Here is a 13,437-nt window from a genome sequence, read left to right as displayed (position 1 = left end):
GGCCTGCGGAGGGCCGAACGGTTCAGGGTCAGCTAGAGAGGGGGTGCCGAGCTCTAGTGGCGGTGCTGCCCGGGGCGGCGGCCCAGGCCCCCGAGGCCGAACTGAAGCCCGAGAGCCCGGCCCCCGCCATCGTAGCGCGCCCCCTGCTGGCTGTCAGAGCTCGGGAGTGTGACCAGCCCTGTTGTCTTCATCCCGTGCATTTAAATATTTCGTAAATTCCTTCAAGAATACCGGCCCTTCCGCCTGGGTGGCTGAGTTGGTTAAGTGACTGCCTTCGGCTCAGGTCATGATCCTGGAGACCTAGGATCGAGTCCCGCATCGGGCTCCCTGCTCAGCGGGGAGTCGGCTTCTCCCTCTGACCCTCCCCCCTCTCATGTGCTCTCTCTCTCTCATTCTCTCTCTCAAATAAATAAATAAGATCTTAAAAAAAAAAAAAAAAGAATACCGGCCCTTCATAAGCGCTACTCCTTTAATTACACTTTCAGGTAGCTTTCCCTTTTCTCACTCCATCAGGTTTTTGGCCTGGCAAAACCCCACTCTTCACCCACTTTCCACCTGCATCTGGGCAACCATAGAGTGCTGGGGAAAGGAAAACGCAACCTGTGCCTTAAATTCACGATCTCAAGTGGGTCCTTAAGGTTGCCTGCTAGCTTACATTTCCCTCATTCATTCTACCTTTTCCTCTCTTTCTTACTCGTAGAGTTTGCTTCCTATTTCACTGAGAAAATAGAAGCGGTCAGAGAGAACTTCCCACACGCTCCCGCCACATCTACCTACCCGTCTACACCTCTGCCCACATACTGGGCCTTCTGTTACTACCAATGAACTATCCCTGCGCCTAACACCAATCCTTCCATTTGGGCATTCGCTGCCAGCCCCGCTACTACTAACCTACATCCCTACAGCAATTCTTGCCCAGATCGCCGGTTTCCCTTCTTTACTGGTTCATTCCTATCAGCATACAAACATGCTGGAATATTTTTCATCTTGGATCCACCCTCTCTTGACCTTACATTCCTCTAGAGCTTCCTCTTATAGCATTAAACCTGAAACCAGTTGTCCCCAGTATTCCTCCCATTCTTTCTCGAACTGGTCCAAACAGGCTATGCTTCCACTACTCAGCCAAAACCTCCCGTCAAGATCATCAGGAGCCCCATCACAGCGCTAAATCCAAGAGTCCATTTTTAGGCCATGTTTTCTTTGTGTAAATGAGAAAGCACATGTACAACTGTAACGTGCCTCTTCATAAATGTGAGAGGTTACCATGATTACTTGGAAACCAGTAAACATTTAAAATTGATGAATGACCATTGCTGCAAAGATACATCTATTCTTCCCACCCTCTCCGCATCCCCAGCCTGCCTGTGAAGTTTTTCAAGCCTAAATGGGGTTGCCTTCCATCCATGTGTTCCTGCTCTGGTATTCAATATCCTCGTGTGTGTGTGCGCACGCACGAGCCTACATGCGTGCATTATTATGGGGCTCCATGTTATTCCAAAGGGAACATTTGACAAAGCGAAGGTCATTCCCAACCACCCTTCTTTTCTTGAATTCCTCGGGTTTCACCACCCCCCAGTCTAGAAAGACATCTGCTGCATGTCTGAGCCCTCAGAGCTCCCTCTGTTTTAGGGGCCTCATGGGAGATCCCTCTGTGGTGGGGAGAGGGACCAGGAGCCCTCCCTGCCCTCTGTCCCAGGGATCACCTCTTTGTGAATTCAAATCGCCATAATTCAAGTGAGCTCACAGCAATAACCACAGCCATGCTAGCAGGTGTTATTAAAAGGAATTTAATAATCTTAATTAAAAACTCTCAACAGGGAATTCTGTCACAGGCCTTGGCTGCTGGAAGCAACTCCAGGAGCATGCCCCTTCTGGGTGTGGTCGAGCCACGGTCTTGGATCGAGGCCCACCACTGCCACATGGCAAGGAGCTACCTGGAAGTTACTTCAATACAATATCAAAGATCGGCAAGGATTCTTTTTTAAAAAAGTTTTAAATATATTAGACTCTCTTGATTGCTATTTTTACACAAAGCTGCTGATACAGTATACAGAGTTTTAACTTTTTTTTCACATAAAATACGTTTTTCTTAAATGTTCTCTGTACGTCAGTGGCTTCTGGTCTGGGGGATTATTGCGGAGGGCTGGGGGTCTGCAGACTTTTCCTCAGCGCGCAGAGTCAGGCCCCGCACTGTCGCATTTGCAATGCCCATGGGAAGCAGGCCCTCTGGTGAACTGGCCAACAAGAGTCTCCTGTCAAGGACAGGTCTACAGCTTCTGGCAAAGGGAGTCACTTCTGCAGAGTCAACCACTGACCACATGACCCCTTTGCTCTTACGTGCACTGGGGTGGGGGAGGCTGTCCCCAGGCCACAATAGCAAGAGTTAAACACAGTCCTTCTGGGTATCTCGTAAAAAAAACTGCCCTTCTGGAAAGTGCCCCAGTATCCTGCTCTGGGAAAGCAAGTGGGAGAGAGAGCTCAAGATCAAAAGGTATCTGACACCAATCACCAAAATGGTCTCATGTTATGATGAAGCCAGCAACCTGTGGTGGGGTAGGACAGGGGACACCCCCCGTGAGCTTTCCTACGCCCACTGAAATTGATCAAACAGTGCAGAGCAGTTTAATCGCTGCTGCGTATTTGATGGAGAATTATATCCTGAACTCTTCAGTAGAGCTGGGGCTAGGGTTTATTCAACTTCCCTGTGCTCTCGCCAGGAACTCACTATCTGTTGATGGCCACCAACTTTCGGTGGTTTGGGGGCACAGGGTGGGAGCAAAGGCCAGAGCTCACCGTGAGCTCCGTGGCACATGCTTTGGAAGTAGCCTGGTCTCAGAGGGAGCTGAGCTAGACCTTGCTAGCTTTCTTCCAACTCCTTGATCCCCACCCACCAGGAGGAGAGGCAGATGCTTGAGGAGAGGCTTCAGTGTTAAAGAAGTTCCTCGCCTCCCATTATCCATTGGTGGGGCAGGAGGACCCCATAACAAATGAGCAAAAATGAGCAAGAGACAAGGAGTCTCAGAACCTGAGATGCATTTGGCAGCAAATTCCAGACTCTTGGTTCTTCTGCCTACTGACCTCAAACTGCTATTATTCAATGCCCCAAAGATGCTGGCCTGAAGGCAGCTATCCCTGAAAGTTCCAGACAGACTTGGAATGCTGTCTCCCTAGAACCAAGATCCAACATCTGCATTTATAGCAAATGTTATTCAGGGACGGCCATGGCAGCAGTTTCTCTAGGGATTCTAGGAGCTAGAAACCGGGTTGAAGCTCGACCAGGATGTGGTCACTCCGTCTCAAGTGAATTGAATGGGGCTGCTGATACCCGTGGTCCTCAAGGGATGAAAACTGTACAAGGCAGTCTCCTCACCCTGTCTTGTTCCTCCTTTACCCCAAGAACCTAACGTAGTGCCTGGTAGGTCTCAGCTACTCAATAAAGTACGTGAACAAATCAATGAGTCACCCTGACCCACCTTGTCCCTCAACACCAAGGAGACCCTTAGGGAAAGTTCCCCAGGTCCCTGAAGCCCTAATAGGGAATGGCTTACCCCGACTGAAAACGAGAGCTAAAATGCCCACGAGTCTGCAGTTGGCTCCTGCCGGGCAATCAACTGGGATTCCCGGCCTTCTGGGTGGGAGATGAATGGCCAAGGAGGCAACAAGTGAGGGCAAAGGAGGGACTGGCCAGGAGGGCTCAGCGTGGGCAAGAAGTGCCTTCAGTCTCCAGCTCCTGAACAAACAGATCGGGAAACCCTGCACAACCCCCTCCTAGGAGTGTATGGCTTCTTCTGCTTGCAGCTACGTTGGCTCAAGAGGAATTCAGGGTCAGTCTAATCTGAACAGTTTTAAAGCCAAAGGTATGTGTGTTCTGGATCATCCTCTGCCCTGCTCCAGCCCTAGGCTGACATGATGGAGAACCTGCCCCAGATGCCAGGGACTCGGGAGGCATCATGCCTACCCATCTGTAGCCTCCTGAGCTGCCCCTCCACCCTAGCCTGGATCTGTCCTGGAGTTGGGGTGGGGCTGGCCTGGTGCTAGGACCCTCCCTGCACCCAGGCGCCACCAGGAGCACAGTGACTCCACTGAGCCCTCTGTTCTCTGGTCCAGCTGCCCTGCTCCTGGTAAAACATCAGCCAGGCCCCTGGGATCCAGCTCCCTCTCTGGGCTGTGGGGCCATGGAGGCCACAGCGGGGACTGGGACTGATAAACAGCAGACCCTATTACTAGAACTGTGGCACAGGGGGGCTCCTCTAGTCCCAGCCCCCCCCCCCCCCGGCCCAGGTGCCCCTCGGGGAGAATTTCTCATAGGCTCAGAAAGAAGAAGATTAGGAGGAACCCAGAGTTGTCCCCCAAATCCCAGAATCTGGACTAAGGGGACTCCTTCAAGAGTTCTAAGGAGGTAGTTTTAGGACAAATAAAAGGCGCTCAGAGCAGGGAACAAACCTGCTGCTTATTAAGTACACTAATAGGTTTTGGCTGAGCCTGTGGACAGTACCCAACTCATGGGCAGCAATTTTAAGGGGGCTCTTGAGAAGATGCAGTAGAGAGGTGGTGGGCAGCCAGCTCTTCTCAGTCTCCCCTCCCCAGCGTCAGGGAGATCGGGGCTATGAGACTGTTGGGCTGTGGGGAGGCCCAACTCCAGCCCCACCACCGCTCTCCTGAACGCAACGCAGGGTGTTGGCCATGGGCACATTGGATTTGCAGCCGTGGGGTGTCACCACTCCCACGAGGGCAGGCTGGGAGCCCCTGGGCCAGGCAGGACCTCACAAGGGCCACCTGGCAGACTTGTCTCACCAAGCATTCCAGAAAAGGCAAAGCTGGGCCTGGGGCCCTAAGCATTTACTCTGGGAGGGTGGGGGACTCCCAGCAGTCCCTCACTATTCACTCTGACGGCTCAGGCTGAGGAAGTCTGGCTGACACAGGCTGGACTGAAGCTACCTGAATATTCACAAAGATCCCCCAGGGCACTGGGCTCTGTCACGGCTACTAAAGATGCTTACAGAAATCAACACCAACTCACTCCTCGCCCTGGAAAGCCCTTCCAAAGAAAGCTCCTCCCTTAGCTCCATGTTTCCAACACCAGTCAGTAAAACCTAGTGATCATGATGCTATCCAGGAAAGAAAGCAAGAAAGCAAATTCAGTTATCTCCCACCTGGCGTTCTGCCGCCTAAGAGAATTCTTTTATCAAGTGCACTTTTGGACACACTAACTTTGTTCCCCCTTCCCTCCAATTTTTGCTACTTCCATCCAGAAGTAAAATGTGATGTGGATTATTCCAGGAATGGAAGAGCCTAGCTCTCCACCTCAGCCTCCGGGAGGTCACACAGCTGGCTCCCGGCATGGGCAAGGCTCTGGGGAGCAGGCCACTGCCCATCTCATGGCCCTATGTGGCTCCGTAGCTCCCTCTGATCAAAGAGCGGACCTCCTGCTCCTTCCAGATGTGGGTGGTGACGCGAGCCCCGGTATGACTCCGGGTAGGGCTGTGGGTCTCAGCTTAGCAGGCCCCCTTCCCTGCTAAAGCCACTTTCGCAGTGGTGACAAAACGGAGTCTTAGCCTCAATCCTTTTGGGAAGAGCCCACAAATCATCGATCCCACCTGCTTCCCATGAGCCCAGCTGTGTCATTCCCACACACGGTTGAGTGTGTGTGTGTGTGTGTGTGTGTGCACGCGCGCGCCCCTATGTGATATGCAGGTACTGGTCCAGAGAAGCCTTTACCGACAACCGAACTGGAATCCCAGCCCCCCCTCCCAAAATCTGGCAGCGGGATGAGTCAGGAAGCCACGATGGGCCTTGTTTCTGATGGCAGACAATGCAGCAGGAAGCAGAACCGTGGGAAGTGGCGATGCTCTGGGCTGCTGGGTAAGAGGTGGGGTCAGCGTTCCCCTGGAAAGCAGAGCCCACCTCCCCGCAAGCTGCCCTCTCATGTCTCCCCAGCCAGGGCTGCTGGGTGGGCCTGGATTTCAGAGACCCTTCCCTGGAGCATCTCTCTCCTCCGTGACACAGAGACTAGGAAATGCGGCAGCAGCCATGGACCTTCTCCTCCATCTCCTCCATGGGCGCCTTGAACTTCAAGAGCGGGGGATCTCCGCTGGTGACTGTGTAATAGACCGAGGTGTCATTGCTGCTGTACGGTGAAGTTCTGCCTCCGATCAAGGGGGCCTTGCCTTCGCTGCCGCCCTCGCCCGTCCTGGCCATGCTGCCGCCCAGGTGGGTGCTCAGGAAGGGGTGGCTGAGCAGCTTGGTTGCAGCCCGCTGCCGCTTCAGCTCCAGAAGCGTCTGGGGGCTCTGTTCCTTGTAGCCACTCCAAGGAGGGGTGGCGTCGGCCACGCCGGGGCTGCCGTAGGCCATGTTGTAGTCGGGCACCTCGTGCACTTTCCAGATGTCCCCGTTGGACAGCGCGTACTGGTAGGTGCTGACCGGAGCCCGGAGGCCGTTCTCAACAGGCCCATCCATTTCACTTCGCGGGATCTTGGTAGAGAACTCAGAGAGCAGCACGGGCTTCTCCAGCCGGGGGTTCTGAGGGGGAGAAGGACAACATTGCCAGCCGGTTAGAGGATCGGAATGCACTCCCCACTTGCATCTCTGCGGAGGGCATTCTTGTCTGGACCTGTTTGCCCAACTGGGCTAATGGGACCTGCATTCCGCTTTGGGGGGCTCGCCAATCTATGTGTTTTGGGAGAGCTGACTGATCCCCATCCTTGCCGCAGGGGCTGGACCATGACCCCCAGGCCCGGCCCATCAACATACTCCCTGCAGGAATTGATTCTTGACTGAAATTGATGCCATGAGACTCAACCCTGGGACTTGCGCCAGAACAAGTGAGAAAGAGAAGTTCTGTGTTTGCAGAACTTGAAGGGTGGTGAGGACGATGGAAGCTGGGGGGCTGGGCAGACTGCACGTCAAAGGGCCTGCCTGACAGCAAAGCTGATGTGAAGGGAGGCTGAAGGGGTGCACTTGGAGCCCCGAGATCCAGCTGGTCCCAGACTCTGCAGTTACACGAGCTGAAAAATTCCTGTTTCGTGTCAGCTGGTTTTAGCTGAGTTTTTGGTCACCTATAATCTTTCCTATGTATTCCCAGCAAATACCTACTCGGAACGGCAGAGATTCTAACACAGAAATCCCTGGATAACAAGAGCTTTAAAAGGAGCCGCTGCCTAAAAACTAGAAACTAAAAGGTAGCTACATTTCGTGCTCACAAAAATATAAACCGTAGTAAAACCCACCATAAATGAAGTCAAAAGACATTGAAAAAACTGCAACATATATGACAAAAAAGGACTAATTTCCCAAATAAACAATTCTTAAAAGCCCATTTTAAAAAGCCCAACTATCCAACAGAAAAAAACCAACAAAGGAGACTCATGTGCAGCTCACAGCAATGATGATGATGATAATAAAAAAATAATAATATCAATATTATTATTATTAAACATATGCTATTATGTTTATAGCCTACAAACACAGGAGAAAATATTCAATCTCACTCATAATTAATGACATAAAAATTAAAGCAACAAAATATCTTTACCTATCACACTGATAAATATTTAAAAAATGTGTTATGACTTGGTGTCGCAAGAGTGTGGGGAAACAGGCAGGTACGTAAAGTGCCACTGTCTCTTTGGAGGACAATATCACATCATCTCCCACCCCCCAAAAATTCGTTTTTAAGGAAGAATGCATACATTGCACCAGCAAGCCCATTTCTAGGACTTCATTTCACAGATATATGTTCCTTTAGGGGAGAAAAGCCTGAAAGTCACCATTAGGCAGGTGGGAAATTATGACAAGTACTTGTTCTAGAATGTTCCACATCTGGTAAAAAGAACGAAAGCAATCTTCCTGTGCTGATTCGTGATTCCAAGAATCTCCATTTCTTGGAAAGATCTCCAAAAAATATATAATTAGGTTAAAATACGGTAAGGTGAGGGGCACTTCCCAGAGTAAGCTTCCATGTATGTATGGTCTATTTTTTTTGTTTTTAATGGCACCTCTGAGCTATGCAGGCAGACTGATGCCACATTTGGGGCATTTTTTTTTTCAGCTTGAATTTTTGTATCTATTTTACTTCCAGAATGGTCCTGGAAAAGACCATTCTTCATTGTCTAAATCAACGCTTCTCTAACTCTATGCATATGAGTCACCTGGGGCTCTTGTGAAAATGCACATGCTGAATCACCAGGTCTGGGTTGGGTTGAATTTTAGCATTTCTAACAAACTCCTGATGATGCTTTGACGAGCACGGATCTAAGACACTAGTTCTCAGCTTCGGATGCATATTGGAATCACCTGGGGGAGTTAAAAACACACATACAATGCCCATCTGAAAGGGCTACACCGTGTGATTCCCACTCTATGACATTCTGGAAAAGGCAAAACCATGGAGACAGTAAAAAGTTCAGTGGTTGCCAGGGGGCTGGGGAGGGATGGACAGGTAGGTGGAGCACCAGGGATTTTTAGGGCAGTGAAAGTGTTCTGTATGACACTTTAATGATGGAAATATGACATCACACATTTGTCAACATCCATAGAACGTCAAACACCGAGGGTAAACCCTAAGGTAAACTATGGATTTTAGTTAATAATCATGTATCAATATTGGTTCATCAATGATAATACACCTACTACACTAATGTACGATGTTAATACCAGTGGAAACCCCCACATGATGAAGGGGGTGTGTGGAAACTGTATGTACTTCCTCCATATGTTTTCTATAAACTACAACTGCTCCAAAAAATCAAATCTATTAATTTTTTTTTTTAATACATCAATACAAAGCCTGAGCCCCAGGCCCAAAGATTCAGATCTAATTAGTCTGAGTTGCAACCTAGACACCAGAATTTTATTTTATTTTTTTATTTTTATTTTTTTAAAGATTTTATTTATTTATTTGAGAGAGAGCATGAGAGGGGAGAGGGTCAGAGGGAGAAGCAGACTCCCCACTGAGCGGGGAGCCCGATGCGGGACTCGATCCCGGGACTCCAGGATCATGACCTGAGCCGAAGGCAGTCGCTTAACCGACTGAGCCACCCAGGCGCCCCTAGACACCAGAATTTTAAAACAACAAAACCAAAAACACCTCCCCAGGTGATGTGGCTGGTACAGTTAAGTTTGTGAGCCACCGGTTGAAGAAACGGGGCTGTTGCATCACTCCTGAGCCTCATGCCAGGGAGTCAGCTCTGCCAAAATATGTGCCAAAGCCAGCCCTGGTGGCTGATCAGATGGAGTCTTGGCTGAAACCCTATTTGCGGGTCAGACCGAGCAAACGCTCCCTTAGGTGAGTGGTTTTCAAGTTTTTGTGCACATCAGAAGCCCCTGCAGGGCTAGTTGAAACACAGATTGCTGGTTAAACCCGGAGCCCAGGATGTATGATTCAGTCCGAGGCGGGGCCAGAGAATTTGCATTTCTTTCTTTTTTTTTTTTTTAAAGATTTTATTTATTTATTTGAGAGAGAGCATGAGAGGGGAGAGGGTCAGAGGGAGAAGCAGACTCCCCACTGAGCGGGGAGCCTGATGCGGGACTCGATCCCGGGACTCCAGGATCATGACTTCAGCTGAAGGCAGTTGCTTAACCAACTGAGCCACCCAGGCGCCCAAGAATTCGCATCTCTAACACGTTCCCAGGTGATGCTGCTACTGCTGGTCCAGGGAACCCACTTTGAGAATGTCTGTCTACCTTAGAGACTCTCACAGCCTTGCCAGTACCTAAAGCCTTGAAAGGGGTAGGTCAGAAAAAGGAAGGAACTCGGGGCTTCATAGCTGTGTCCTGCCATCTCCTTGGTTTTCCCCAGGCTGGGCCCGGGATCTGGGGCCCTGGACCCTGACAGGTGTCCTTGGGACTGGACATCTGGGTGACTGGCCCGAAGCCCAGAGCTCCTTCTTTTTTCTTTGCAAAGCAGCCCCCTTTGTTTGCCTTCACCTAACCCCCAAACAAACCACAGAGTTGAGAAAGCCAGAGAAGTTACCGACAAACTCAGGCCACATCCTCCCACCCTCTCCCCTGCAGGGCTGATGATTTATGCGGCTCCACACCAGTGAGCATTTCTGGCAGAGTCCTGGGCCTGTGAGATCTGAACAAACACAGGGACAGGTGTGGAGGAGGAGCTGCTTCCGTGAGGATTTCTTGAAGAATCTCAGTCTCTCCCACAGATCAATAAGGAAAAGAGGGCAACCCAACAAAAAGGGGCAAAAGAAGACACTGCACAAACGAAGATAAGCAGACGGCCAATAAGCACATGAGAACGTGTTCCCCATCGTCCACCATCCGGGAGATACAAATTTAAAATGCGAGCTACCGCAGCAAGCCCGCCAGGGTGGCTCGGATGAAAAGGGACGGGCAAGAAGAGCTCAATGGGGCTGCTGGGAGAGCAGAGAGGTACAGTCGCTCTGGAAGATTGCTTGGCAGTATCTCTAGTAGCCTCCCCATGACTCGTTCTGCATTCCTGGCTATACAGTCCTACAGCAAATAGGGCTTATGCCCACCACAAACCATGTATAAGAACGTTTTGAGCAGCTTTATTCAAAGTAGCCCCAAACTTGAAACAACCCAAATGTCCACCAACAGGAGAATGGACACGTATGCTGTAGTATATTTAAACAACAGAACTCTCCAGAGCAAGGAAAAAGATTGAACTACTGCTATATGCCTGCACAGAGATGAATCTCATGGTGACGGAGGAAGTCAGACAGAAAAGACTACAGAATGCCTGGGTCCATTCATATGCAGATGTGGACGCAAAACTCATCTTGATTGCTCAAAGGTAAACAGTGGCGACCTTTAGGGTGGGGGGACCACTGAAAGAGAACCTGGGAGCTTTCTGGGGTGATGGAAATGCTCTATGCATTCACCTGAGGGTACACGTTTATAAAAGTTCACTGAAAAAAACCATTTAAGATTCGTGTACTGTACATAAGTTCAACTCACAAAGGAAAGATAAATAAATGTGATTTAATTTCAGTCTGCAGCTCTTTTCTTCCCAACCCTAGGAACTAGGCAGACCAAAGCCTCCAAGGCACCCTCTCTGTCCCCAGCCAGGGCTGTGATTGGATTCCCTTGGGTGGGCACCCTCACCGGCTGGAGACAAGCCTGCATGTGAGCTCTCTGTTCCAGCAGGGAGCAGGGTCCCACGCGGGCACTCTGGGCTAATCATTTTGCATCCCGCCAAAGCAATACTCTCCAGAAATGTTTTCGGCTGCTCATCATTGGTGGAGGTACCAAAAAGGCAGACTGCTGCTGGGATGGTCAGCCTTTCCCTTTTTGGCCCCAGCAGTTCTGCTCTGGCCCCAAACTAGCTGGCCCCACTCAGCAAGCCAGCAGCCATGAGTGAAACCCGAGCATGTAGGTACTGAGTCCAACAGTGTCCTCCCCAAATTCCTGGCCACCCCACACGTCTCAATAGGACCTTAGTTGGAGACAAGGTCTTTGCAGATGTAATAAGTTAAGATGAGGTCATACTGGATTAGGGTAGGCGCTAATCCAATGACTGCTGTCTAAGAAGAGAAAAGAGACACAGAACCACACAAGGAAGAAGGCCATGTGACGACGGAGGCAGAGACTGGAGTCCTGCAAGCAAAAGCCAAGGAATGCCTGAGCCACAGGAAGCTGAGAGAGACGCATGCAACGGACTCCCCTTCAGAGCCCGCAGAAGAAACCGACCCTGTTGACACTTTGATTTTAGACTTCTGGCCTCCAGAACCGTGAGAGAATACATTTCTACGGTTCTGAGCCCCCAAGTTTGTGGAACTGTGATCCAGCGGTCCTAGAAAACCACCATGGCATCCCCTTAAGAAAGCCGTTCCAAAGGGCGCCTGGGTGGCTCAGTTGGTTAAGCAACTGCCTTCGGCTCAGGTCATGATCCTGGAGTCCCAGGATCGAGTCCCGCATCGGGCTCCCTGCTCAGCAAGGAACCTGCTTCTTCCTCTGACCCTCCCCCCTCTCATGTGCTCTCTCTCTCTCTCGTTTTCTCTGTCTCAAATAAATAAAAAAAAAAAAAGAAAGAAAGAAAGCCGTTCAATGCCCAGACCCTGGCTCCTCTTGGCTTCTTAGAGCTCCGACCAGGACCCTACTCGGTTTTCCCAAACATTTCTTCCAACCAGACGTGCTCTGTAAACACAATTCTCAACATCTTGTTATGTTCCCCCCCAAAAGGCTCTAGTGCCTTTAGCGCCCAGGGTGGTTGCGGTACTGAGCCTCTCTTCTGGGGGGCCCAGAGCCAGATTTGCGGGAGCACAAGCAGGCAGGCAGCAGGTACTTCCTGTCCGTTATGAGACCCTCCTGGGTGCCAAAGCTCCCAGCTCTGACTCTCACACCCCCAGGACTGCCTCAGTAAGCCCAGGAACCACCAGCACCGAATGGGATCCAGCTGGTGCAAGCACACTGCCCTGCTGCCCTCCCTCCGAAGGCCCTCAGATGAAGAGGCCAAGCCCGGGCTGGGGCCCTGTCCTCCGCCCCAGCCGACAGCGAGCCAGGGTCCGAGGCCACTCACTGGGTCCTTATTCTCTTGGTCTGTCCTGGTCTCCCTGATGTCCCCATTGTAGGTGGCGGTCCGTTGATCCTCGGCCACACTCCGCTGCTGCCACAGGATGGCCTCTCCCTCGTACTCTTTCCTGTACAGGTTGGTCCTGTCCGACAGGCTGGCTCGACGCACCACCTTCCTGAGGGGAGAGAGGAGCTGCTGGTGGGCTGCGCCCAAGCCCCGCAGGCAGGAGCGCCCCGGGGGACCGCGGCCGGCCTGCCCTGACTCACCCACGGCTCCCCGCACTGGACGTTCTCCGGCTCAAGGATGACTTGTGTCTCAGCTGTGACTTCATGATGACGTCATGCTTGTGTTTGAGCTCCAACAGCAGGACTTTGAACTCCTCCTCCTCACACAGGTCTGAAGGGATAGAGGAGGCTGTTGTGGGGAGCAGTGCAGGGGCCCGTGGCCCCCAAGTGCCCTCCAGACCACAGGAGCTGCCACCCCAATACACTGAAAACTCCCAGCATCTTTTGGGGGCATCCAGGGAGGGAAGTAAACAACACCGGCCTCACTTCCTGGGCTACACCCCAATCCTTAGAGGATAAGAACAGGAAACGCAGGGCCCATACAGTCACAGCTCCTAAGGTTCTCCGCTATGACCAAAAGATCCATCCACCCTCAGTAGTTTCCAACAGGAGTCATCAACTCTCCAGTGATGTAAGAAGTATCAAGAGAAACAAGCAGGTACTTTATGTAGCCCAAGCCAAAACTTGTAGATATCTCGAATCATATATACCTACCCATTCAATCCACCCAATCCCTCATTCATCTATCCACCTACTCACTGACCCAGCCATCCACCCATAGATCCATCCCCTACCCACCCATCCACGGATTCATCCATCCATCCATCCATCCATCCATCCCTCCATCCATCCCCCATCCATCATCCATCATCCATCCATCCATCCATC

At 51.1% G+C, this 13,437-nt stretch overlaps 1 protein-coding gene across 2 annotated transcripts in view; it reads right to left on the bottom strand.

Moving 5' to 3' along the window:
* Nucleotides 1-1,771: 1,771 nt before the first annotated feature.
* The window catches only part of PPP1R16B (protein phosphatase 1 regulatory subunit 16B), a 94,876-nt gene continuing 83,210 nt past the window's right edge, over nt 1,772-13,437 (bottom strand). For both annotated transcript variants that reach the window (XM_035006309.1, XM_035006310.1), the window contains 3 exons: nt 12,751-12,880; nt 12,491-12,659; nt 1,772-6,519 (listed from right to left, as the gene is read on the bottom strand). In XM_035006309.1, coding sequence (XP_034862200.1) covers nt 6,010-6,519; nt 12,491-12,659; nt 12,751-12,880 — 809 coding nt within the window. In that variant the 3' untranslated portion in view covers nt 1,772-6,009. The remainder of the gene's footprint in view (nt 6,520-12,490; nt 12,660-12,750; nt 12,881-13,437) is intronic.

Source organism: Mirounga leonina, unplaced genomic scaffold (genome assembly GCF_011800145.1).
Source record: "Mirounga leonina isolate KUSES-001 unplaced genomic scaffold, KU_Mleo_1.0 Mir_150, whole genome shotgun sequence".
NCBI lineage: Eukaryota > Metazoa > Chordata > Mammalia > Carnivora > Phocidae > Mirounga > Mirounga leonina.
The sequence above is the reverse complement of the archived record's forward strand: the minus strand, read 5'-3'. Positions and strand labels throughout refer to the sequence as shown.